At 39.6% G+C, this 27815-nt stretch overlaps 1 protein-coding gene and 1 long non-coding RNA gene across 4 annotated transcripts; both read right to left on the reverse strand.

The window, feature by feature from the left end:
- Positions 1-379: 379 nt before the first annotated feature.
- On the reverse strand, positions 380-5259 carry LOC116198999 (CASP-like protein 3A1). Its single transcript, XM_031529283.1, has 3 exons — positions 4843-5259; positions 1261-1396; positions 380-814 (listed from the first exon to the last, which is right to left on the reverse strand). Exons 1-3 carry the CDS (start codon positions 5139-5141, stop codon positions 599-601), a joined length of 651 nt encoding a protein of 216 aa, XP_031385143.1. The 5' UTR covers positions 5142-5259; the 3' UTR covers positions 380-598.
- A 4934-nt stretch (positions 5260-10193) lies between these two features.
- On the reverse strand, positions 10194-15321 carry LOC116200196. 3 transcript variants are annotated; one of them, XR_004155686.1, is made up of 9 exons: positions 15042-15321; positions 14697-14746; positions 13082-14222; positions 12624-12920; positions 11538-11719; positions 11329-11414; positions 10967-11185; positions 10811-10877; positions 10194-10522 (listed from the first exon to the last, which is right to left on the reverse strand). It is a non-coding gene; the product is annotated as an uncharacterized LOC116200196 (long non-coding RNA). The 3 variants fall into 3 exon arrangements; XR_004155685.1 differs by having other exon boundaries at positions 12624-12944; positions 15042-15320; XR_004155687.1 differs by having other exon boundaries at positions 12624-12944; positions 14827-15320.
- Between the last annotated feature and the right edge of the window lie 12494 nt (positions 15322-27815).

Consider the following 27815-nt stretch of genomic DNA (forward strand, 5'->3'; position numbering starts at 1 on the left):
AACACATGGATCATTACCGGACAAAAAACCTTTCGGCTCAAAAGGTTAGGCCCCGACATAATCAGCGTAATCTCCGGAAGCGTCCCACCACTACTCACAGTGGTACCATAACGGACAAAAAACCTTTCGGCGAGCGTGCCCGACATAAAGCAGCCTCCTGTCACTATTTGCGACAAAAAAGGTCACTGTAGCTACAGTTCTTTCCCACTGGAGTCAACAGTAACCCCGCATGTGAGTGCACAGTGTAAAGCTGCACAGCGATCTTGATCTTGAGAGAAGCTGGTGGGGATATATATGTATATATATATATAAGGGCCATACTGTCTGACTGCAGTGCCTGGGGATTTTTATTTCAGAAGCAATGATAAACGAGCTCAAATATTTAGAAACAAGTAATTTTATTTTTCAAGGTTCATATCATAAACTTCTATAAATTTCGTTCACCCAACTTCAAAGATAATATCCTCCATTAATCTGACATTCTAAACAACAGACATAGATTTCTCCTTAACAACGATGACGATGACATCGAGTTTCCCATTAGAACTAACTACGAGAAAGGACTACTGCCAGAAGATATCCGAGTGGTTGAAAGCTTTCAGTTTTTTGTGAGCCAAATGACATCTAAGACGGCAGATGTGGCGAGCAATATGCAGCCGAAGAAGGTGAAGGCTATCGAGACCGCAACATGGTTGCAGAAGCTGCGCAATGGGTTGCAGAAATTTGGGAGGGCTGTGTGCCTTATCCCTGTCCGGTTCAGGTTCGTGACCCCGGAGGAGGCCGACCCTGCACTCATCAACGCATACGCAAACACCTGCAAAGATACCTTACCGAGTTAGGCTGGGATCTAACAGTGGTCCTAATATATTTGTGGGTGCGGTGAGACGTCTCAATATAAGCGCACTTTTCCATCACTTCTTTGAAGCAAAATTGATGTTTGACGAATAATTTTACAACCATGGGGTCATTAAATTTGGGAGTTATAAACACGATCCGATATATCCGGTCAATGTACGTGATCATGGAAATGAATTATGCTTGTAAAAGAGGACTAATAGATACAGATTAACTCAGCTGACACCTATTACATCTGAATGAAATGATATTTTTAATTATATATCTAACCAATGACGATCGGCCTTAGTCCATTGTCTACGTAGTGTATTGGGTCCGTGTAATAATTTCTCATACTCATATAAGCATGAAAGTGAAAAAAAAAAAAAAAGGGGATAGGAATTGAAGCTTTTACTAATTTATTACCTGATCACCAGCAAAAATTAGCCAAGCATATCTCCGGGAGGGAATCAGAGGTGACCTCTTCAGCAGCCTCGAGACGCTAATTAGCAGCTGCACAAGAGAGTAGGCCCCGACCGCCGCAGATACCCCCACCAAATACCTTTATTTGAAATAAAATGAAATAAAATTATAATAATAAAAAAAATTAATAATAATAATAATTGAATATATATATATATATGTATGTATACACACGCTAGTAGACATACGTGTCGAATTGCTTTGTATTTGCGCAAATTCAATTATTGATTTAATTGTTCGATTTGTGTTAATAATACCTACATTATGAATATATTTGTTACTTTCTAATATTTATATATTTGGAAAAAAGTGACTATATCTATTGAGTATTAATTCAATTATCTATATTATATATCTATTTGATGTTAGTGAAATTGGTTATGCAATCGTATTGCATGGAGATGGAGATCATGGGCGGGTGGTTATGTGATTCTGGTTTTTTTTTTTTTTTTGCCAGGAGGATAATTATTCTTGTTTTTTAATAAGATTGGTCTTCGGAAATTTATTGGCAGTTACAACGCTGACAATTCTCTTGACTAATGTTTTTAGATTAAACCATAATCCCCGAAGGGATTGTATCGAATGTTCCGGAGATATCCATGACATATGAGTATCGAGTTTAACCGAGCTGCTAGAAGGAAAAGCTTAGATTGATTTTTAATTTTTGATTATTGATTTGTATTCGCAACCGGGGTGTTTGCTATTAAAAGGAGAAAGATTTCTCCTACTGAAAAAAGAAAAAAAAAAAAAAAGAGAAAGATTTCCTTCGTTTAGCTTTCTACATCTCATTTTACTCCTATAGTTTATGTTACATTATTTGGTAACCAATTTGTTGGGAATTGGATTTTGGGTTTTGACCCAATTAGGCCCACGAGCCTGATGATGCTCCGTTAAGCCCAGCGGCATCAATGAAGCCAGGTCCAGAATGAGGCCCAGCTAAGCCCATCACAGCGACATGCGACACGGGCTTGGGTTCAATAAGCGAATCCCATTGTTTGCCTTGAACAATTTGCTTTTCAACCAATCGACACTCAGATATATTTCCTATTTTGTCGGGATAAATCAGATGAACAGATCGAATATATCTGCAAAGGTGGTAATGTACTCCATCCTTAAATTCCCTATAAATATGTTATTCATGCTTACGGTCAGGGCTAATTTATATTTTACACTTTTTTTCTTGCACATATACTCAATCTGACTTGAGCGTCGGAGGAGAAATCGGGACACCACCTTCGATTTTTTATTGTGCAGGTGTTCGTTGTTCGTGAATTGAAGACTCATCATCAACAACTCGCACTTAAATTGCTCGTAACTTTGACCTAATTTTTTTGGGAAAACTTACTTTCTTTTTTTTTGCTAAGTCAATAGTAAACTTACTTATAAAACTACTCACTCTTTCACCTTTCCCTCTCTCTCCCTTTTCTCTCTCTTTCTCTTTGCCACTAAGGTACTAGCTAAATTAATCGTGGTTGTGGTCTTTTTTTAAAATTTATTATTATTTTTTATGAGGATCATAAGAGATAATTATTTCCTAAGTCAATTGTAAATTTACTTATAAACTACTCACCCCTTCACCTTTCCCTCTCTCTCCCTTTTCTCTCTCTCTCTCTCTCTACCACTAAGTTACTAACTCATTAATCGCGGTTGTGGTCTTTTTTTTAAAAAAAATTATTATTATTTTTTTATGAGGATCATGTGATATAATTGAGACTAAGACTAAGAGAATAGAAAAATAAACAGATTCATAAAGGCGAAATTAATCCTGAAAGCTACAAATTAATGGAATTCATTTAATTTTATTTTCATTACGTGAGGTTCAAAATCTAATTTGTACAGTTTTAAGTGATCACATGTTCGTATAAAGAAATGGAATCGAACGTGGACTCCATACAGATTGATTTAATCCTCGAATAGAGATCACGAGATATATATGTATCTATATATAGGAACCGGTTAGATTTAACTTTTACGTAAAAGCAAGAATTTGTTGGAGAGGAAATTATATATCATTTTAATTATATGCTTTTTCCACAACATGACAAAAGATTTTAAATAATTAAGTTTGAAGACCCACCTACAAAGGGCCAGTAAAGATGCATGTTTGACTATGTAATAGGGACACGTCCCTAGGAAAGAGATCACGGGTCTCTCCTCTGTTCATCAGTTTCTTGCATTATGTTCGGAAATAGAGCAAAGTTTTCACCGGAGTATCATCTCTCCTAGAAAATTCAGATAAAGACAAGAAAGAATATATAGTGCAGTGACTCATTCATCTGATTACCAATAGATTTCGGATTTGATTATCATAATAAAATTACTCAAGTCCTTTTATTAGTTTTTATATTTATAATTATATTACGTTTATGGATGTCTTTGTAACTGAAAATTCAGATAAAAGACAAAACTAAGGTCAGGTTTTGGTTATATCAAAATTCATGGGATTCAACATGTGACATTGAACACAGAAGGCAATGACCCTCCCAGTTTCCTAGTCATCAGCAGCTTATGGCAATAAATATCCAGTTCCTGATACGTTGCAGCTTTAAAAGAATTCAAATTTCAAAGATCCAAAGACTTGGACTGATCTCCTCTGTAAAATTTTGACCATTTTCTTTCTTGTGAAAACTGATTGATCTTGCATCTTTGAATAGTGTGAGAGTATTTCAACATAATTTGCAAGTTTTAACGTGTTCTGTTTTAGGTGAAATACGAGATCGAAGCTCGAATGTTAAATTATTATCAATTACACTGCAAAGACATAACCGATGAAATACGACTACAGATTAGATACTTCTTAACTTAATTTCAAGCGTAAAGGATAATTTTTCTTCATATATACTTCCAGCCGCAAACTATTGTGGAAGCGTAGAAGAATATTGCAAGTGTAAATTCAGCATTGCATTGCTTATTCAGTTTTTTGGTTGATACATTTAGCATGATCATTTTTAATTTTTCTGAAGAGGATTAATAGTACAAGATATCTAGTATCTATATTGGAGTCGGCACAAGGGTTTTCTACTATCCTATAGGGAGAACAGCCATGTCTTCGATGGATCTCCAATATGGAGATTCTATATAATTGATGAATGAGATAGGATTATCAAAAAAAATTTCTCTCCTAAGATCATAAAATTTTACTGTTCAGTAACCTACTAAGAGCTATATTAGCTTCATCAATACTTACTAAAAATTTTAATCCACCTGAAAATTGTACTTAAGAGTTGTCTTACTCCTCCTGTATATGTAATAAACACACTTCGATATGGATAAATTAAAATTGCTGTTTACATTATTGCGAGTGATTTTTACAAGGATTTTCAAAGGATTGAGGGAATAATTATCTTTATACATTATTATTACGAGATTAATTAGCACAATAATCTTTGCACTAGTTATCTGATCATTTACCAGGTGAAATTAAATAAAATATTCATTAGGAAAATATATAGGTAAAAAACGCGACGGTCCACGGGTAGGAAAAAGATGCAAAAATTAAGGGAAATTAAAGAACAATGGACTCACATGAAGGAGTCAGAGAAGGACCACTTGGATCGGATTGGGAAGCTGAACCCATATATGGACGCAACACTCGCCTGCTCCGCCGTCACCATGAACGCCATCGCCGTCAGCGACGTGGCTGTGCACGACAGCCTCAGAGCGACCTGCACCAGCTCGGCCTTCCGTCGACTCACGGAACAGTTCCGTCGGGCCATCTTGTTGATCCCTGTTATCCCGCCATGCTCCTCCTCCACCGCGGGTAATTTAGTCTCCGGCGGCAGGGCCGCAGGCTCCGGTGCCAGCATATTAAGGCCAGTGCTCATCTCCTTATATGTACTTTTGTGTCTTCGAAATAGCAAAGGATACTTTAGCTCGGGCAAGTGAAAGTGAGCCCTCGTCTATGACTGACTGTCTTGGTTTGTGGTGGTGATGTGGTTTGAAGGGGTTCATGGTCTTTATATATAATATAAGCAAGCAGAGGAAATCAATGTCTGATTTTCCTTTTTCTTTTCTTTTTTTTTTCCTTTTTCTCTGAGAGCGGATATATTTTGGACTAGGAATAATAAATGGTTTTATATCTTTTTCTTTTTCGATTCAATAAAGTTTCATAGCCATAGATATAGTATAAGGAAATGAACAATTAAATTAAATACAGAGAGATAGATAATTTCACTATAAGAACTGGACTTGGAGCCTCTAGATAAGGGTGTATGTAATCATCACACACTTACATCTTTATAATTTGATGGTACCCATTTTCAAATCAAATTTCAAATAAAATATTAAGTAAACAGGTTTTAGACCATTATATTTGTATATTTTCATTATGATCAATTCTACCTCTATAGTGAATCAAAATTCCAAATTTGAGGTTCTTTCAAAACAAGTTGAAGAATTTATACTTTACGTTTGAAATATAAAAATGATGAAGGTATTATCAAGAATTTATACTTCACGTTGCTGCAGAGCAATCGAAGAAGCCGATTGCCCTCTGCTTCCTCCCGGCCGAGATTGCACTGAGGAATTGCCCTTTGAATTCCTCCGGTTCGACTGCTCGGAGCTCGGGTAGCCATGAAGTTGATAGCAAGTGGCCCAATGGTGCCCGTTTGGATTGCAATAGTCGCAAAATGGTTGGCCTCGAGGCTTGAAATCGCCTATGAAATTAGGGTTTCCACCAACTGAGTCGGTCGCGATTTTGGCGACGAATCCCATCACTTCAAAGCTGGAATCCCTTCCTTGAGCAATCAAACTTTGAGCTTCATCGTGCGCGGCCATGGAATGAGCTCGATTGACATTCGGCAGAGGGTCCATACTCAGGATTTGCGATCGAATGGTGGAAAACTCAGGGTTGAGTCTGATTAAAAATTGGTGAACCTTCTCTTTGTCCTTCTAGGTAGTTATTTGAGCACCGGCGTCACAGGTGCAAGCCCGCAAATCAAGGTACAATTCCAATTCGTCCCATAGACTCTTCAATTTTGAGTAATATTCAGAAACCGATTTCTTGTCTTGTCTAAGCAAGCAAATGTCAGTTTTGAGTTGGTGAATTCTGCTTTCATTACCTTGCGAGAAACGTTCTCTCAAATCATCCCAGAGAATTTTGGCGTTCTTTGCTCCAACCACAAAATTTTGCAACTCTTCATCTAAATGATTGAAAATCCAAGAAACGATCATTGAGTTGCATGTTACCTACTGCTTGTGGTAAGGCTCCCCCTCTGCCGGTTGTTTCACTCTACCTTCAATAAAGCCGAGTTTGTTCTTTGCTTGTAATGCGATCTACATAGCCTGTGACCAGGTGTTATAATTCATGTCGTTTAGTTTGCAAGAGATGAGTTGAGTCCTGGGGCCATCTGAGGGAGAGATGATATATGTTGGTGGCATGCTTGCACCAGAGGTACTGTTGTCTGCATTCTTCGACATTTCAGTGGTTCAGAAGAGAGATGACAGGAGGGAAGAATGAATTGACGCTCAGTTCAGAGACTGGCAAAATGGAAGCTCGACCAAGAACAGCCGGCAATGAAGAGCTTGATGATTTCCTTCAGGATCAATGCTCTGATACCATGTCAAGAACCGAAATTGGAACAAACGAAAAGATTATCGAAGAGAGGATTTGACCAAAAGAAGATACATTTGTTATTCATTCAACGGATATGTATACACCCAAGTCTGATGAAATAAAAGGAAAGCCTAATCAACGGTTATCTTAGTACGGTATGCATAGATATATACATAATTTACAATAGGAATAAAAACTTCCCATAATAAAAAGGAAGAGAAACAAAAAAAAAAGGTTGATCATTGACTTTGTTTGCTAAAGATAACCATTGAATTAGATTTATATGTTAGCTGAACTATATGTGCAGTAATAAAGGTGGTTAAACTACCTATTTTCACATAGTTAAGGATATTGATGGATTTCATTCATTAGATGCCCAGATTCTCAAAGCATCCTGGACTTCAACGAAATCTCCTTTCTTTCTTTTTTTTTCCTCCCTTTTGTCCCCCGAGGAAAATAGAAAAAAAAAACTTAATCAGAGTGCATTAATTCTTGGGGATTTGCAATTTATCTGAAAAATTAAATTAAAATGTTGGAACCCGGAGGTACGTACAGGCAATGCCTCTGCTAAGCTTAAGCTGACCTCAGCGACCAGAGGATGACACTTGTTTCAGTTTAAGTGGGTACAGGAGAGGTGCCCGTGATTGCACAGTCCAGTGGAATTTTATATATGCTTTGTTTTTACTACTGAATTTCCTGAGATTTTGAATTTTTCCTTCAAAAATTTACGTACCATCCTTTACCATTTTATTCTTTATGGTACCCATGTTTCCGTGTGTTCATATCATGCACCAATGGTATGGACCATTTCCTTTACTGTTCGGTTTATCGGGATGTATTCGGAACCATGGAATTTGTGGCCTCAGCTTGCTAATGGAAACATTTATGTATAAGAGATTGATTCATATGACAAAAGGAGTCATATATAATAGGAAAAATAGTTTTATATAGCATAATTTTTACTTTATTTTCACTTTTTAGCACGTTTTTTAAATTTGTCACTATCTAGCACGAATCATCATTTTATTCCGAGATCTAGCACACCGTTAAACTCCGTCTAAAAACTGTTAAACACCGTTAGACGGAGTTTAACGATGTGCTAAATCCGAGAATAAAATGATAATTTGTGCTAGAACGTAATAACTTTTAAAAATGTACTAAGAAGTGAAAATAAGATAAAAACTGTGCTATATGGGGCTATTTTCCTTCTTCTTCTTTTTTTTGAAGATTCACCACCCAGAAAAATCTAAAAAATTAGTGTAGAGCTTTATAATAATATCAGGAATATGAGTTAAAAGTTTAAACTACTTTTGAGATCAGATGGTTCACAAAAACTTTCAAAATCAGAATACCAAAAAAAAATGTAAATATTTTTTATCTGAAAATTCACCATCTAGAAAAATTTGAAAATATGCGTGGAGCTTTATATCAGGAACATGGGGTAAAAGTTTCATCTCGTTTTGAGATCGGACGATTCACAAAAACTATCAAAATCGAAACACCGGAAAGATAGGTAAATATATTTTATCTGAAGATTCACTGCCCAGAAAAATATGAAAATCTGTGAGGAGCTTTATAATAATGTTAGGAACATCGGAAAAAAGTTTCATCTCGTTTTGAGATCGGACGGTTCACAAAAACTATCAAAATCAGAGCACCGAAAAGAAGGGTAAATATTTTTTATCTGAAAATTCACCATCCAAAAAATTTTGAAATTTTGTGTAGAGCTTTATAATAATATCAGGAACGTCAGGTAAAATTTTTACCTCGTTTTGAGATCGGACAATTCACAAAAACTATTTAAATCACAACATCAAAAAAAGAGGTGAATATTTTATATCTGAAAATTCACTACCCAGAAAAATCTGAAAATTTGTGTCGAGTTTTATAATAACATCAGGAGCAAAGTTTCATCTCGTTTTGAGATCGAGCGACTAACAAAAACTATCAAAATCGAAACACCGAAAATATGGGTAAATATATTTTATGTGAAGATTCACAGTCCAGAAAAATCTGAAAATCTGTGAGGAGCTTTATAATAATGTTAAGAACATGAGAAAAAAGTTTCATCTCATTTTGAGATCGGACGGCTCACAAAAACTATCAAAATCAGAGCACTGAAAAGAAAGGTAATTACTTTTTATTTGAAGATTCACCACCCATAAAAATTTGAAATTTTGTGTGGAGCTTTATAATAATATCAGAAACGTGGGGAAAAGTTTTCACCTCGTTTTGAGATCGGACGATTCACAAAAGCTATCTAAACCACAACACTAAAAAAAATGTAAATATTTTTTATCTAAAAATTCACCACCCAGAAAAATCTGAAAATTAGTGTGGAGGTTTATAATAACATCAGGAACATGGGGTAAAAGTTTCACCTCGTTTTGGGATCGTACGGTTCACAAAAACTATCAAAATCAGAACACCGAAAAGAGTGATAAATACTTTTTAAGGGAAAATAGCACCATGTAGCACGATTTTTACCTTATTTTCACTTCCTACCACATTTTTAAAAGTTGTCACGATCTAACACGAATCACCATTTTATTACCAGATCTAACACGCCGTTAAACTCTGTCTAACGATGTTTAACGGTTTTTAGACGGACTTTAACGGTGTGTTAAATCCGGGAATAAAATTGTGATTTGTGTAAGATCGTAACAATTTTTAAAAACGTGCTAGATAATAAAAATAAGATAAAAATTATTTTATATAGGGCTATTTTTCCTATATTATATATATAGATTGTAATTAACTGAAAATTGATATTAGCATCGAAATAAATGGGAATTAATGCAAATTTCAATTAGATATATGTTGACATTTTTATTCCTATAATATTACAATATTTACCTTTATAACCCTATTTATTGTCTCATAATCAAGTTTATATATATATATATATAGATTGGGATATTGATGTAAGATATTAAAGATAAAGAGTCATGTAACAAACAAAGAAAAAAAAGAGAAGATGGAGAGTCAAAAAGTTAAAATGAAATACATTCTAAAGAATATTTTCCGTCTTTAATCCGTCTCTACGTCCGTCCATACAAGGTAGAGACGAACATGTCCGTCTACAAATCCGTCTCTACCTAGAGACGGACCTCCCATTTACAATCCGTCCCATGCATAGACGAATCTTCCCGTCTAAATTCTGTCTAAAAAGTTATAGACCGAATTTGAGATGGGAAATATATGTCCATATACAGCGGTTCGTTCCATCTATGTTCCGTCCATAACAGTTCTTAGACGGATTTGAGAGCCGTCCAGGTTTATACAGTCCCACTCCAACTGTAATCCGTATGTACAAGGAATATAAAATTAAAAATTGCTCAAAAATTATTAAAAAAAAATCAGTGCATACATTAATATTAATATCCAAGATACAATCCACACTACAAAGGATTAGACTAACACATCCCAAGCCATAAACATCCAAAATGCAATCCGAACCAACACACACAACCCAAGCTATAATTGTCGTCGGAAGAGGCGGAGGCGGAGGCGGAGGAGGAGGAAGAGGAGTCTTCATTGTCCTCTTGGGAACCTCTCACATGCTTGCCCTTACCCTCGTAAGGGGCAATGTGATCGATTGGCGGGGAGCTTCTATCATGAATCCTCAACCTCTTATGCATGCTCTCAAGTCTGTCCAAAATCGTGGAGAAAAGGTCAACTGAAGATCAATCCAACAAGACTCTGTTTGTCGTACTGCTCAGTTTGGAAGGGTAAAACCGGTAAGAAACAAAGCTCGAAAAAAGCTCGAAAACCAAGTTTATTATGAGCATTCTAGCTGAGCCTGGTTCACAGTTCAACTAATCAAGCCATCCAGTTACATACGTTCTTGTCTTCTCACTACAGAATTTTTCTTTTTCCATCTACAGCAATTGTAAGACTGATCTCGTAACTTCACAATTTCGAAAAAGAAGTTCATACCTGTCTCTCCTTCAATTCTTCTGGGGTCAAATCCCTATGATTAGCCTTGTTTATTTGTTCTACACATCTGCAAACAGCAGCACCAAAAACAATTAAACTGCCTCTATTTCACAAGGCGGAAACATACACCAGCCTTTGGAGATGTAAGTTTCATACCTTCTTACACCATCTAGCAATTCCTGGACGTTGGGGTCATGTTTCAGGCCTTATTGGTATGTCTCCAGAGGCTTGTAATACTCCTTCATGACAAATTGAATGGCACCTTTTCTTGTATATCCCTTGGAGAAGGTGGGTTCAAGCTCAATTCACTTCTCTGCATCCTTCAATCCCTCAAGCAAGGGCACCAAGGTTAATGAAGCATGCTGTCTCGTAAGCCTAAAATGCGATGACCAAACATAAGCAGATGTTCAACCGAACAAAGGAAAAAGATAAGACTCGTCGCTAAATGCTTCAACTCCAGGACAACGATGGAAATTATAAAGTAAGAGAGTGAACAATCAGATAGGCCAAGATGTTACCTTTGGATCTTTTGGACTCCTTTTCAGGGATTCTGTGTAATGCTTGACAGCTTCAGGATACTTTTGCTGCTTGAAGCATTCATTAGCTGCAAAGAAGAATAAGATCCAGTTAAATTGAAACAGATTCCCAAAGAACAATTAATTTGGCAGAGACTTGTTTACACACTCTTTACAGAGGGGTGAAGATGGAGAGATAAGCCGCAAAATACCTTCCTCACGCCCTCATCAGCTATTTTGGGGTCAAAATACTCTTGCTGCTCCAGTTCTTTCTTTGCCATTTTCACCAGGATAGATCCCTTCCTGGTCAAAGCTCTTGCTATCATCTTGAAGTCCGATCTAAGCTCTCTTCCCCATTCAACAGCCTTGTCACAATCTTAATACACTCCTCATACTGCAAAGATGAAGCACATGATTGTTCAAGATAATCCATCAGATTTGACAAATCCGCGAGCAAACACACCATATATTAGTATGAAAACAGGAATAGGATATAGAAAGAAAGACTAAAGGCTGAAACAAATAGCTGGAGACAAGCAAGACAGTACAAAGGCAGACTGAAGGAGGCGGTTCAACCAGTTGACGACCAAGGCACAAACAAAACTAAAACATAAACAATGATCATCATGTAGTAACATTCTAGATATCAAGCTAATGACAGCTGAATTTACTCGCGGTGTGTGTGTGTGTGTGGGGGGGGGGGGGGGGGGGGGGGGGGGGGGGGAGGTGGTGGAGCTCAAGATAGCTTATCACGGTTCAAACTGGAGAAAGCGACATCTGAATTTACTGCCTCAGATTCCAGAAGAATATGCAATTATCCTATAACCATCCACTCGCAATATGAAGAAATCATTATTGACATGCTATCACATTAATATCTTCTGTATTCCTCACGCACATGGCCCATCACTATTAACATAACACAAAAGCAATCATGTAATGAACAGACAAAATCATCAGTAACCTCAGCCTCAAAGGTTTTGTGGATACACTGATAATTATTCCTATTTTGAGGGACTCCGATGACCTAGAGCACGAATCCTACCAATCACAGCCAGATATTTCGTGTGCTACCAAGTTCCAAAGATTAATTATCACAATTACTTGTTTTCTCTATCGGTTTGTGAACAGACCTTGATACCAATATCAAAAGATAGGAACGTTAGACTTATAACAAACAAGGATAAAGGGCCGTTCTATATGTCCACAAGCAAGCACCTGGCTCAAGCGAAAGATTCGACTTGCAGACAGACATTACATGACACAGAACATATCTGAATGGAAGGAAAAAATCTTACGCTTCCGATCTCCAAATACACAGCAGCTCTGCTTGTCAAGAATGAGATGTCCTCATCGCCGAGCTCAATGGCCTTCGTGTAGTGCTGAATAGCAGTCTCGAAATCCTTCTTCTTGTAAGCTGCATTACCCGCTTCTTTCTCCTTCAGAGCCCGAGCCTTCCTCTCCGTTGCTTCTTTCTCCTATTCTGATATTTCCATGGGCTCCGGCTCCGGTTCAGGCGAAGCCTGAGGCTCAGGCTTCTTCTCCGGCTGTGGGGGCGGAGATGCAGGCTCGGCCTCAGGCATGTCCTTGTTCTCCTGATTCGGCGAGTGGAACTTCACCTTCAGCAAATCATAAACATATAATACAAACACCAACCCAAACACACAGAGATTTAAGTTTGACATACTATCCAACACCATAGCTATGAACCCACAAGCCAAACGCTGTGGAATTAGGGGCGCCGGGAAAATAGTACCTTCAAAGGCCACCGCCGTGGAAGAGACTGGAGCTTCGACATTGGCCGTGCCGGGGATGAGGGCCACGGATTGGAGCTTCGAAGGAGGGCCACGGGCTGGAGCTTCGAAGGAAAGCCACGGATTGGAGGCCGCTGACCAGTCGATGAAGAAGAAACCCTCACGGCGAGCAGCAAGCAGCGGCGGTGCCGGGAAGAAAGGCCGCTGCTGTGGAAAGGGCAAGTGAGGCGGGCGAGGAAGGAGACCTTGTCGGGGTTGGAGGCGATGGCCGTGCAGTCGGTGAGCTGGAAGAGGGAGAGGACGGCAAGGGACTCGAGGGCGAGGTCGGGGTGGTCGAGGGAGAAGAGGATGGAGAGGAAGGCGTGGCGGGCGCCGAGGGAGGTGATGAGGGAGCGGTTCTTGTCGGAGGCAATGAAGCAGAGGCGGGCTGCTCAGCGGTGGGGATGCGCTCGATGCACGACGAAGGGTGTGGTTGGGGATGAGGGTCAAATCGGAGAGAGGGGGGCGGACTGATTCCTTCGATGCGAAGGAGAAGTACTGACAGTGAGAATGGAGGACAGATTTGGGTTTTAGGGGTTTCAAACACTAGACTAGGAGTGATCGGTTCCGAATACCTTGTATTTTTTACGATACTCGGACCTTGTCCTGTAAGGAACCAGTTCTAAAATTTTGAAACCAGACCCTACCCTGTTGAATTTTGGAACCGGAACTTACCCAGAACCTGTATTATACCACAGATTCCGGGTATCCTGTTGGAACCTATAAATTTTTTTGTCTCACTAAATAAAAACAAAAATGTCTCATTAATAATCAATAAATCAAACCGAAAATGCCAACCCACGGAGTAAAAAGTCATTCTAAGAATCGAGTATCGAGAATTAATGGAGGGTAAAATGACGGAACCATTCTTTCTTTAGATGCAAGATAGCTACATGAGATGTGGCTATCGATTATGTTAAGGTAACAATAATCAAATGCAAGAGACATGTTTTAAAGCAGACCGGAAGATGATCAGAGTACCTGGAATCCCCAAAGTAATGGGTAGATGTATCTCGTGATGATGCTATATTTCGTGGTAAGATCGCTGACGGCTTACCTGTCGAGATGTTTCAACATTAACTGATGGATGAACTTGCAGCTAACCTGAAGAAGTATGTGGAGGAAGTGAATGAGATCAGCCACAGCATTGATAAGTACAGCCGTGGAGACAGTTGCCAAACTATGTCAGACCAAAAGTATCACTCTGTGCCTAAATCTTATCAGTGAAATTCCTCATCGAGAGAAATTACAATTGTTCAATGTATGTTCGGCTCTAAAAAAACTGCTAATGTTATGTTAACAATCATCAAAGCATGCCAGGAGAAACAAACATACATTTTTGCATCTTAAAGGACAATTCAGTGTCTTTTCCAGCATAGTTCATGTTCTTCACATTCTCAAGAGAGTAAGACGAGGAAAACCCAACAGACTAACCCAAATAGAACTGAATTTCTCTTAGTGTAAAAATTAGCATAAAACATTATCCAGTCGTGTTAACTTTCATAAAGGAACCTCAAACATTAAACCAAAAGGGGCTGCTCTTGCATACATTGTCACAGAAAAAAAAGTAGTTCTCACTTGATCTTATGTTCATTGCCTTAAACAATGGTCATCTCTTTGGGTTTGCTCTGCATGAATCAAACAAAATTGCAAATGGGTCAAGTCCAAAACTTGATAGAATACTATTAGCAGATAAGTATATACTAACGTGGTCAAGGTTTTGTTCAATATTATATATGCACTTATTGTCCTGCATCCAAAGATTTCCAAAACACATAGCTGAAGAAACAAAGACTCAGTTGTGGACAAGAAACCATATTCATGCTCAAGCAATAAAGTGGTAGGTGAGAATCTTCCAACAGAGTATAGGCTCTTCAAATTCCCATTTCCCTGATTCTCAATAAGTAAAAAGCTGAGCTTTACCGATTGAACCCCTAGTAATAAGAAGAATAGAGAGTCGATGAAGAAATGAAGTAGCAACGTCCCGGGAGGATGAGGCAGCAGTGTCCCGGGAGGAGGAGGCAGCAGCGGTTGGTCGGTGTCGTTGAGGTGAAGAAGAGAGAGAAGGAGAGAGACTGACTCAGCTGACAGCGATCGCCTGGGCCTGCTAGAGCAAGAGCAATCGCAGTAGGTAAAGGTTGGAGGCTTGGAGTTTAGATCAGAATTTGAGAAAGTGGAACTGGGGAAGAGGAAGACTAAAGAGACAAAGAGAAGAACGATAGGACAGGGTTAGGTTTTACTTTTTTAAAAAAAAAAAAATTAGATCCGGTTCTAGGTATCGGTTCCGGTTCCGGTTCTGGATACCCTATACATAAGAACCTGAACCGGAACCGATTGTCACCGGTTCCTTATTTTAATACCCGGATCCTACCCTATTTTCAATACGAGCTACCCGAACACTACCCTAACGAGTAAGTTCCAACCGGTTCCGGATATACCCGGTACCCGTGCACACCCCTACCTGGGACAAATACCTTTTGATTTTAAGGCTCCGTTTGTTTTCAGGTTTGATTTTAACGGTGCGTTTAATTTTAGAGTTAAAGTAACTTTGATTTTGATTCTGATTTTGATTTTGATTGTGGAAAATGACAAATGAGATGGGAGTATAAATTTGACTTGAGAAATGTGTGTTTTTTGTTGTGTAGTGTGTTGAGTTAAAGTTAAAGTTAAAAAATTTTATTTGGGAAATGTGTGTTTTTATTGTGTAGTGTGTTGAGTTAAAGTTAAAGTTAAAGTTTTTTAACTTACAATCCAAACAAGGCCTAAGATTTTAACTCTAACTTTAACTCTAGTCACTACATAACAAAAATCATCTTTTCAAAGTCAAAAAGGTAAGCCCCACACGTAAACCCACATACAATTCCATTACACTCTATTCAATTTTTAATATTAAATTCTCCTAACTATTCATTACTTTTTCACACTTTTTCTCATAATTCAACACCACAATCATTACAACCCAATTAAAATCAAAATCAACAAATTAAAATCAAAATCAAAATCCAACTCCCAAACCAAACGCAGCATAAATGTTTCAAACCCTTTGCTCGGGATATCAATTGGATTTTTAGAGATTTAGGCGATATATGAAAATTTCGAATGCATAAAATTTGGAATTATAGACGGAATTCCAATCTCAAATTTTACATGGGCTTTTGTCGGTCTAATATTCCGTGTATACAATGTAGAGACAAAATCATATCAATATGTATTATGTCTAAACATTTTAGAGATGGAATCACACCCGTCTATTAACCGTTTATACAAGATAGAGACGGAAATTGAGATGGTATTTGAGCTAGTATCTCCAACTGTACGTTAGAGTCGGCCCCATCCATCTCAAATGCTATCTATAAACTATAGAGACGAATATGTCCGCCTCAAATTCCATCTCTAAATTGGTCGTTCGTAATTCGTCTCAATTATAGACGAATGCCATCCGTCTTTAGTTTTCCATCTATAATAGGTAGTTTTCTAGTAATGTTGCCAAGGGGAGGGATTAGGGCTGGCAATATTTCACACGACACAATAACACGACACGGAGTTAAACGGGTTTGGGTCAGACATTTTTTATCATTGGTCTAAATGGATCCAATCCGTTTAAACACAATTAATAAGCGTGTCTTATCGGGTTGAACCCGCGTAACCCGATTATACACGATTAAACCTGTTTATTTAGACATGTTTAATCGTGTTACTATAATCATGTAACCCGTTAACTCGTTTATGTATTTGAATTTATTAAAATATCCTTATGTAATCATAACTTCCTAAGTCCCTAACCTAATTTCCTTTCCTTTCTTTCACCCAATCCAACACATGTCGTGTTAAAGTGTAAACATGTCGTGTTAACGTGTTCGGAAAAACGAGTTAATTGGATAAACATGTCGTGTTAATGTATCCGGGTAACTGAGTTGATCGGATAAACAAGTTGTGTTAACGTGTCCGAATAACGTTTATAATCATGTCGTGTATACGTGTACCTATTATGACACATTTTGATAAACGGGTTTAAACGTGTCTAAACGGGTTGACACGGATATAAACGTGCCGTGTATGGGTTTCCAAAATCTGACCCGTTTAATAATCGTGTCGTGTACAGGTTATGACTTCGATGACACGAACCCGTTTAGACACGACGCGACATAAATTGCCACCCCTAGAAGGGATGGCTATGTGATTGCCACCTAGACGATGATCTCTAAGAAGTAAAATTGCGAAAATGTCGTCATCTTCTTTGTCCCACCTTTCTCCCAAAAAGCCTAGCCTCCATCTCCCTGACACGACCCTCCGCGGTCACCTCCCCTCCTTACCCCAACCAATCATCGCCTCCTACTATCACCGCACATTATTCAATATCATCGCAAAGAGGTAAAAGAAGAATAAGGGAGCAATGGCGACTCATCTGAGGCCACCCCAACTGATGCGGTAGAAGAAACAGCAAATCGGTACTTTGAAAAAAACAAGTTCTGACGATCCTGTTTCGAGGGGAACGGCTTTCGGAGCACAACTCATTGCCTTCAGCAATGAAAAGACGAGATTTATGCGGAATTCCATCGTTTAGGGCCTCAAACATACAATTTTATGTTATTTATGGCTCTTTTTGCTATTTTAGGAAATAGTTTATTTTAAAGATTATTTTATTTTTTTCGTTATATTTTCGTTTTCTCTATTGAAACAATATAAGCCCTAGGGTTAAAACAGTTTTTGGATTATCAATAAAGTTTTGGAACTACCTTGCTCTTTCGCCCATTCTCGGATTCGATTCAAGTTTGATGTCGGTTTCTTAGGAATTCGAAGAATCAATAGGAGATTGAATGTCATAGTTCCGGTATTCTGCGGAATCAACGAATTTGTGACAGTTACTCGCGTGTATGCTGCGTCAGTTGGTATTAGAGCCTACGGTTTGATCTTGGACAACCATGTCACCCAGGAGAAGGGATCGTGTGGACAATGTTCTTGACCGTGACAACCTGCGACACCTAGAACAGAGGTTGGAGCAAATCGTGGATCAAAAGATGGATCGTATGATGGAGCAGCTAACGCAGAGGATGGCTGCACTTATGGGGATCCAGAATCGAGAAAACCCTAATCCAAACCCTAACCCTAACCCTGATCAAGAGGAGTCTGGTGAGGATTTGGAGGGAGAGAATTGTTTTGCGAAAATCCCACGTAGGCAGCAAAGGGGTCTTATTGATGATGACAGAAGGTGTTGGGAGTCTGGGATGTGGACTGAAATTTTAGAATTTCATGGCAGCCTTAATCCCGAGGAGTTTCTTGATTGGCTGGCCACAGTCAAGGAGATCTTGGAATTTAAAGGAGTGCCCGAAGATAAACGTGTATCTTTGGTGGCAATCAGATTGCAAGACAGAGCCACGACATGGTAGTGGTAGTTCAAATTAACCATAAGCAGATTGGACAAGCCAAAAATTGCGACGTGGGTGAAGATAAAGAAACACTTGCAAGCTAGTTTTCTGACCTATAATTTTCAGAGATTAATATGTTAGCGACTGCAAAACTTAAGGCAAAGAACTCAAACGGTGGATGAGTATACCACAGAGTTTTTCCAACTTATAGTCCGGAATGAAGTACATGAGACTGAAGACCAATTGGTGATGAGGTATACTGGAGGGTTACAGGTGCAGATTCAAGACACCATTAATATGTTTGATCCACCCAGTGTCTTGGGTAGCACATCAACGGGCTCTACAAGTTGAGAAGCAGTCCCGACGCAACAACAATTTCGGGAATTCCTCCAGTGTAGGAAACGGTAGTGGTGCGAGTCGTTCTGGAGGTGGTGATGGTAATAGCGGAGTGCACCGCCTTGGAGGGGGAGTCAACAGAAGTACTGCCAGCACAAGCCAGTTAAATAGACCAACGGGTAGTGGGATGAGATGCTTTGGATGTGGCGAGGTGAGTCACAGGCAGTCCGAGTGCAGGAAAACCGCTGGTAAAAAGACATTCTTCGTTGACATAGAAGAGGGACGTGGAAGAATATGAAGATCCTATATTTGATTGTGAGGAGGTCGTCGACGAAAAAGTAGTGACTGGTGACACAGGAACGACACTGGTTGTTAGGCATTCATGCTTAACGCCTAAGGTTGCTGATGACAATTGACTGAGGCACAACATTTTCCAATCCACGTGCACTGTCTTTGGAAAGGTTTTTCGTTTCGTTATTGATGCTAGTAGCTGTGAGAATATTGTGTCTGTAGAGATAGTGCAGAAAGTGGGTCTCAAAACGGAGAAGCATCCTAAGCCTTATAAACTAGCTTGGTTGAAAAAAGGGGGCGAGGTAACAGTATCACAACGTGCATTGGTTTCATTCTCTATTGGCGTGAAATATAAGGATGATGTGTGGTGTGATGTGGTGGCGATGGATGCGTGTCATTTATTGTTGAGGAGGCCTTGTCAGTATGACCGCTGTGTAATTCATGACGGGCGGACTAACTCATACAGTTTTGTGTTTGAGAATGTGAAGATTGTGCTAGTGCCCAGCAAAGAGACAGAGAAGCCGACATCTATGAGTGGAGAAACAAAGTTCTTGTCATTGGCTAGGTTCGAAAAAGAGTTGAGCGAGTCACAACTAGTTTATGTGTTAATTGGAAAGGAGATGGCCGCAGAGGTGACAATCCCGATCGCAGCCGCATCCGTAGTGGCTAAGTTTATTGACGTCTTCCCCGATGAGCTTCCTGACGGTTTACCACATTTGCGTGATATTCAATACCAAATTGACTTGGAGCCAGGAGCATCACTGCCAAATAGACCCTATTACAGGATGAGTCCTAGTGAGCATGAGGAGTTGAGGAGGCAGGTTGAGGAGTTACTGGCCAAAGGACATGCCCGTGAAAGCTTGAGTCCTTGCACAGTTTCAGCCTTGCTTACACCGAAGAAAGATGGTTCGTGGCGCATGTCTGTGGATAATTGAGCCATTAATAAAATTACGGTGCGATACAGATTTCCAATTCCAAAATTGGATGATTTGCTTGATCAAGTCAGCGGTGCAACGGTGTTTACCAAATTGGATTTGAAAAGTGGATACCATCAGATTCGCTTAAGACCCGGCGACTAGTGGAAGACAGCTTTCAAGATACACGAAAAGTCGTATAAGTGGATGGTGATGCCTTTTGGGTTATCTAACGCACCAAGCACCTTTATGCGTGTGATGAACCTGGCCTTGTGACCATTCATTTGCAAGTGTATTGTCGTTTATTTCGATGATATTCTGATTTATAGTGCTAACAAAGCAGAGCATCTCCAGCACCTGCGGGCAGTTCTGTATGTGCTTCGCAGGGAGAAATTCTATTCTGCCCTTAAGTATTGTGTATTCATGACGTCGAAGGTCTTATTCCTTGGATATGTGGTCTCTGGCGACGAATTGAAGGTAGATGAGTCCAAGATCGAAGTGGTGAAGCAATGGCTGCAACCGAAGACAATTACTAAAGTTCCCAGTTTCCATGGACTTGCTTCCTTCTTTAGGAGTTTCATCCCTCACTTCAGCACAATTATAGCGCCTATAACAAATTGCATGAATGGTGAAAAGTTCGCGTGGACGGAGGAAGCGGAGAAGGCATTATAGCTTATCAAAGTGCGTCTTACGACTGCCCAATATTAGTCTTGTCTGATTTTACCCAACTCTTTGAGTTACATAGTGATGCTTCTAAAGTGGGCATTGAAGCAATTTTAAACCAAAACAACAGGCATGTCGCATATTTTAGTGAGAAGCTGTCAGAGGCTAAGTTAAAGTACAACACTTATGATGTGGAGTTCTATGCGGAGGTACAAGCAGTCAAGCATTAGTGGCATTATTTGTTTCATCGGGAGTTCGTGCTTTATATTGACCACGATGCGTTAAAACACCTTCACCACCAAATATAAGCAAGTTACGGATAAGATGCGACGCTTTATGGAATTTGAAATGGGTGATTTTGTGTGGGCTATTCTTACTAAGGATCGTTATCCTGCTGGGGAGTACAACAAGCTTTCGACAAGGAAGATTGGTCTTGTGGAGATCGTGGAAAAGATCAATTCGATCGCCTATCGACTTAAGCTTCCCAGCCACATTCGTACTGCCGATGTGTTTAATGTGAAGCACTTGATTCCTTACACAAGTGACAGTTCGGATGATAACAATTCGAGGCAAATTCTCGCCACCCATGGGAGAATGATGCAGTAGAAGAAGCGGCAAATTGGTACATTGAAAAAAACAAGTTCTGACAACCCTGTTTCGAGAGAAACGACCTTCAGAGCACAGCTCATTGCCTTTGGCAATGAAAATACAAGATTTAGGCCGAATTCCATCGTTTATGGCATCAAACATGCAATTTTATGTTATTTAGGCGTTTTTTGCTATTTTAAAAAATAGTTTATTTTAAACAATATTTTATTTTCTTTTGTTATATTTTCGTTTTCTCTATTTAAATGATGTAAGCCCTAGGGCTAAGATAGCTTTTGGATTATCAATAAAGTTTTGGAGCTACCGTGCTCTTTCACCTATTCTCGAATTTGATTCGAGTTTGATGCCGGTTTCCTAGGAATTCAAAGAATCAATAGAAGATTGAAGGTCGTAGTTCCGGTATTCTGCGAAATCAACGGATTTGTGACAGCTGCTCGCGTATACGCTGCGTCACCAACCCTTCCCCTGCCAACGTTCAAAGTTGTTGATGACATGTGGGCAATATGGTTACCTTGCCAGTAATAGCAGTGGTTTGCCCTCTCTACTCTCCTATTCTCTATCTTCAAAGAGAGAGACGGGGATAACAATATGTGGATCTATTGTTGGTGGCCCGCCCTCGAGCTATCATCGCAATTGCGAAGTCGCCGGAGGCCCTAGAGGCCACTAGCCACCACTATTCTTACTGTGGTTGCTAGCAATGCACTACAATCACCCCCACTTCTCCTCTCAAAAGTTTTCACTGTTTTGTTTATAATTTTGGTTTATGTTTCTTTTTTTGTATTGAAATGAAAAGTAAATGAAAGTTTAAAATGCCACATAAACAAAATATGTGGAACCAGGTGCTAGTTCCACGGGGCTAACGGAAGCGAAAAAGAAACAGAAATTCAAAAATTTCCTACCCGTGAAACTAATTCCAAGACCTACTAGAAGAATAAGAGTAAATAAAAGCGTACCTGGAATATTTAAAATTGTCGATCGAGCGTCCCACGCGTGATGCCTCTACTGGAATCCACACCGACTTTGTCGACGAGTCTTCGAGATCGGCGGTGCTAGCGGCCAACACTCGAAAGAAACACCGATGCGACACCCGAAATTTTCAGACTAATGGACCTAATTTGAATTGAACAATTCAATTCAAATTATTTATATTAATATAAAGCATACACACATGTATATACGTATATGCTTATGCATGCATATATATATCACATATATATATCCACACACTGTCACATATATATTAAAAATCCTTTGAGCTATATATATCTATATATATAGAGCTTGGCGGGGAGCTTTTCAAGTCCCCTGACCGGTGTGGGATAAGGGAAATTGAGAATTCCAAATTGCCATGTGTCCTCACATGGATCGTGCATCAATTGGGTCCATTTAATCTAATAAATCGAGTCTAATTAATCGACAAATTTAATCTCATTAAATATCCGATTAATCAATCGCACCATAAATCATCTAATCTCTATTAGACGATTTTATTGTTTCAAAATATCCCGTCGATTTAGTCGTCGTGTGTGACCCTGTAGGTTCCCAATTACGTTGATAGTAATATCGAAATCTCTATTTCAATATTACAAATAATGAGCGACATCTAGCAATGTATCACTGTTACTCAAGTAATTGGAAAGTCAATTTCTCGACGAACCTCGTGACCTATATTACCATGTAATATAATCCATTGTCCTCTATATCTCTATTGAGCCCAAGGCATGGTCAATGACATCCTTGTATGGCTCAATATCTCTCTTTCTTGGTTTACCGGGTAAGTCTATCAGAACAAATGAGCTCGATATCGTTATATCGACTCATTTGGGTATGCATACACTTTTAGACTTAACCACCAAGTGGCCGTGAGATATCGCTCCCGTTTCGTAGGAGGGACAAATTCTATCTTGATCACTCACATTCCTCTCCATACTCTGTGGTATACCCAATAACTGTCTTTATAACCAGCCTGTTACAGTGGCGTTTGACAGTATCAAAGTATATGACATTACATGTAGGAATCTATGGTGACCTCAAGTCAAAGGACCATTACACTATAGTCACTTTGAGATATGCTAATGACAGTCACGTAACAACCCATGTAGCAATCTCATGGCGGATCAGTCCTATACACATTACTCTTAATGTATACATGTGGTGTGATTTGATATCTCCATATCCATGACCTATGAGATTTGGTCATCAATCAACACTTACACTAGTCTAACCGTATTATCGTTGTCCTAATTAACGATAATACTTTGACTATGGACATTTAGGAATAATGTTCAGTAATTATAGGATCTCACAATCAAGTCACACTTGATGCCTATTGAACCTACTATTCCAAGGACATTATTGTGTAAAATCATATTTAGCGCAATCTACACAATAACAGATATGCCTCGTAATATAATGAAATACATGTCATATTACAAAACTGATGATAGATTGCCTCTAGAGCATACACCAATTCCCAACAATCTCCCACTTGCACTAGAGCCAATCTGGCATCTGTCTAATGCCAATAGATCTAGTGTGAGCCTCGTGCTTGCGCTGCACAAGAGGCTTCGTAAGTGGATCTGCGAGATTCTCATCTGTTGGTATTCTGCATATCTTCACATCTCCTCTGTCGATGATCTCGCGAATGAGATGGAAGCGCCTGAGTATATGTTTGGATCGCTGGTGAGACCTGGGTTCCTTAGCTTGCGCAATGGCTCCATTGTTGTCACAATAGAGATCCACTGGGTCTGCGATGCTAGGAACCATAACAAGTTCTGTCACGAACTTCTTGATCCAAACGGCCTCTTTTGCAGCGTTAGAGGCAGCAATATACTCGGCCTCTGTGGTAGAATCGGCTACTGTCTCCTGTTTGGAACTCTTCCAACTCACAGCACCTCCATTCAAGTAGAACACATACCCTGACTGCGATCTACTGTCGTCCTTATCGGTCTGGAAGCTAGCATCGGTGTAACCTCTTACAACGAGCTCTTCTTCGCCTCCATATACCAAAAACATCTCCTTAGTCCTTCGTAAGTACTTAAGGATGTTCTTTACTGCAATCCAGTGTCTTTCACCTGAATCTGATTGGTATCGACTCGTCATACTCAAAGCATACGAGACATCTGATCGAGTGCATAACATAACATACATGATGGATCCAATAACTGACGCATATGGAATCCTATTCATGCGGTCCCTCTCCTCTCGAGTAGAAGGACTCTGAGCCTTCGAAAGGCTTATGCCATGTAACATAGGCAGCGACCCTTTCTTAGAATCATGCATGCTAAAACGCCGAAGCACTTTATATATGTATGCACTCTGACTTAGGCCAAGCAGTCTCCTGGATCTATCTCTATAGATCCTAATACCTAGCACGTAGGTAGCTTCGCCTAAGTCCTTCATAGAGAAACACCTTCCCAACCAAGTCTTTACAGACTGTAGGGAAGGAATGTCATTCCCTATCAGAAGTATGTCATCTACATATAATACCAGGAAGATTACTATGCTCCCACTAACCTTCTTGTAAACACAGGGTTCATCTTCATTCTTGATGAAACCAAACTCTTTGATTGCATCATCAAAACGAAGATTCCAGCTCCTAGAAGCTTGCTTCAGCCCATAAATAGACCGTTGTAGCTTACAAACCTTTTCGGCACTATGTGGATCGACAAAACCCTCAGGTTGCGTCATATACACATCCTCGAGGAGATTCCCGTTCAGGAAAGCAGTTTTGACATCCATTTGCCAGATCTCATAATCATAATAAGCTGCAATTGCAAGCAAGATCCTGATGGATTTAAGCATAGCCACCGGGGAAAAGGTTTCGTCATAGTCAACACCATAAACTTGTCTGAAACCTTTTGCCACAAGTCGGCCCTTAAAGGTAATCACATTACCGTCCATGTCAATCTTCTTCTTGAAGACCCACTTACACCCAATGGGTTTTGCCCCTTCAGGTGGATCAACCAAAGTCCATACTTGGTTAGTGTACATGGACTCCATCTCAGATCTCATGGCCACCAGCCATTTCTCAGAGTCAGGGCCTATTACGGCTTCTGCATAGGTTGTAGGCTCATCATCATCTATGAGCAATACGTCATTGTTTTGAGTCACGAGAAATCCATATCTCTCGGGCTCATGACGTATCCTACTAGACCTGCGAGACTCCTGTGTCACATGTGCAGAAGATTGTGCCACAACATCTTGTGGTACTTACTCTGCAACCTCACCCGTCGATTGGTCAATGTCATTTTGTGGTAGAACTTCCTCAAGTTCTAATTTTCTCCCACTAGTTCCTTTGGAGAGAAACTCTTTCTCAAGGAATACCGCAGTTCGATCAACAAACACTTTGCCCTCGATGGGATTATAGAAATAGTATCCTCGAGTTTCCTTAGGATACCCCACAAAGTAACATTTGTCCGATTTAGGGCCAAGCTTATCCGAAGATAATCTCTTCACATAAGTTTCGCAACCCCATATCTTTAGAAAAGACATCTTGGGACGCTTCCCATACCACATCTCATATGGTGTCCTTTCAACTGATTTCGACGGAGCATTGTTTAATATGAGAGCAGCTGTCTGTAGAGCATATCCCCAGAAGGAGTCAGGTAAGTTTGCATGACTCATCAAAGATCGAACCATATCTAATAAAGTTCGATTCCTCCTTTCAGCTACACCATTCCACTGTGGTGTTCCAGGTGGAGTCAGTTGAGATAAAATCCCACACTGTTTAAGATAGTCAGCGAACTCATAGCTCAAATATTCACCTCCTCGATCTGATCGAAGAACTTTAATGCTCTTACCCAACTGATTCTCCACTTCATTCTTAAATTCTTTGAACTTTTCAAAGGATTCAGATTTGTGTTTCATCAAATACACATATCCAAATCTACTGAAATCATCAGTAAATGTAATGAAGTAGAGATACCCACCTCTAGCAAGCTTGTTCACTGGTCCACATACATCGGTATGTATGAGAGCCAGATGATCACTAGCTCGCTCACCTTTTCCGGTAAAAGGGGCCTTAGTCATTTTCCCCATTAAGCAAGGTTCGCATGTCTCGATCGATTCTAAATCAAACGAGTCCAGTAATCCATCCTTATGGAGTCTAGAGATGCGATTCTCGCTAATATGGCCTAAACGACAATGCCAGAGGTAAGTCGGGTTCGAATCATTAGATTTGAGCCGTTTGGTTTCCACATTATAAATAGGCGTATCTAGATCAAGAACATACAGACCATTACTTAAATGTGCATTGCCATAATATACATCATTCATGTACATAGAACAACACTTGTTCTTGATAGTGAAACAAAATCCATTCTTGTCCAAACAAGAAACAGATATTATGTTTCTACTAATATCAGGTACATAATAACAGTCGTTAAGATCTAATACTAGCCCAGTAGGCAAAACTAGGTGATAAGTCCCTACAGTTAATGTAGCAACTCTTGCTCCATTTTCAACTCGTAGGTCCACTTCGCCCTTTGCCAACGATCTACTGTCCTTTAGGTCCTGCATATTTCCACAAATATGAGCACCACACCCGGTATCTAATACCCAAGATGTAGAAGTAGTAGATACATTGATCTCTATAACATGGATACCTGAAGTGGAAGTCTTACTTTTCTTCTTCTTCTTCAACTCCTCCAGGTATACCTTACAATTCCGCTTCCAATGTCCAGTGTTGCCACAATGGAAGCAGTAATCATTCTTCGCCACCTTGGCTTTAGGCTTCAACGCATCCAAGTCATACTTGGATGCACCTTTAGCCTTCTTGCCTTTACTCTTGCCCTTGCCCTTTCTTTTGGTCCCCTGGACCATTAGAACGGACATCCCCTTGCTGATATCATGCTCAGCTGTTCTCAACATGTTAAGCAGTTCAGGCAATGGTTTATTATAGTCATTCATATTATAGCTCATAATGAACTGACTATAACTGCTGGGCAGTGATTGTAGGACTAAATCTGTGGCCAACTCTTGACCCAGAGGAAATCCTAGTCTTCCTAGAGTCTCGACGTACCCAATCATCTTGAGTACATGAGGACCTATCGGACTGCCCTCAGTCAACCTTGCTTGAAAAAGTGCCTTAGAAATCTCGAATCTCTCATGTCGGGCCTGCTCTTGATAGAGCTGCCTGAGATGCACGATCATATCGTACGCCTTCATGTTCTCGTGTTGCTTCTGAAGCTCCGAGTCCATGGTGACTAACATGAGACATCCGACGTTTACGGCATCATCATGATGCTTACTATAAGCATCTTTCTCAGCTTGGGGGGCATCGTCAGGTGGTGGCGCAAGAAGAGGTTGCTCTAAGACATATAGCTTCTTTTCTTGGGTGAGAACAATTCTCAAGTTTCGATACCAACCAAGGAAATTATTCCCTGACAGTTTGTCCTTATCAAGGATAGATCGCAAACAGAAAGTACTAGAGGTGCTCCCTGCCATGGTAACTACCACAGAAATATGCAAAATAAGTATTATGACAATACAATATTTAATGAGGACTTTATTAAATATTG

Source organism: Punica granatum, chromosome 3, assembly GCF_007655135.1.
Source record: "Punica granatum isolate Tunisia-2019 chromosome 3, ASM765513v2, whole genome shotgun sequence".
NCBI classification, from domain to species: Eukaryota; Viridiplantae; Streptophyta; class Magnoliopsida; order Myrtales; family Lythraceae; genus Punica; species Punica granatum.

What these genes read in the sequence shown, in the direction of transcription:
- LOC116198999 (XM_031529283.1), bottom strand. Translation starts at nt 5,141, where the DNA reads ATGAGCACTGGCCTTAATATGCTGGCACCGGAGCCTGCGGCCCTGCCG. An exon ending in TCCTTCTCTGACTCCTTCAT is followed by an intron (nt 1,397 to 4,842) that starts GTGAGTCCATTG and finishes TTTCAAATAAAG; the next exon opens with GTATTTGGTGGGGGTATCTG. An exon ending in TAATTTTTGCTGGTGATCAG is followed by an intron (nt 815 to 1,260) that starts GTAATAAATTAG and finishes GTATCTTTGCAG; the next exon opens with GTGTTTGCGTATGCGTTGAT.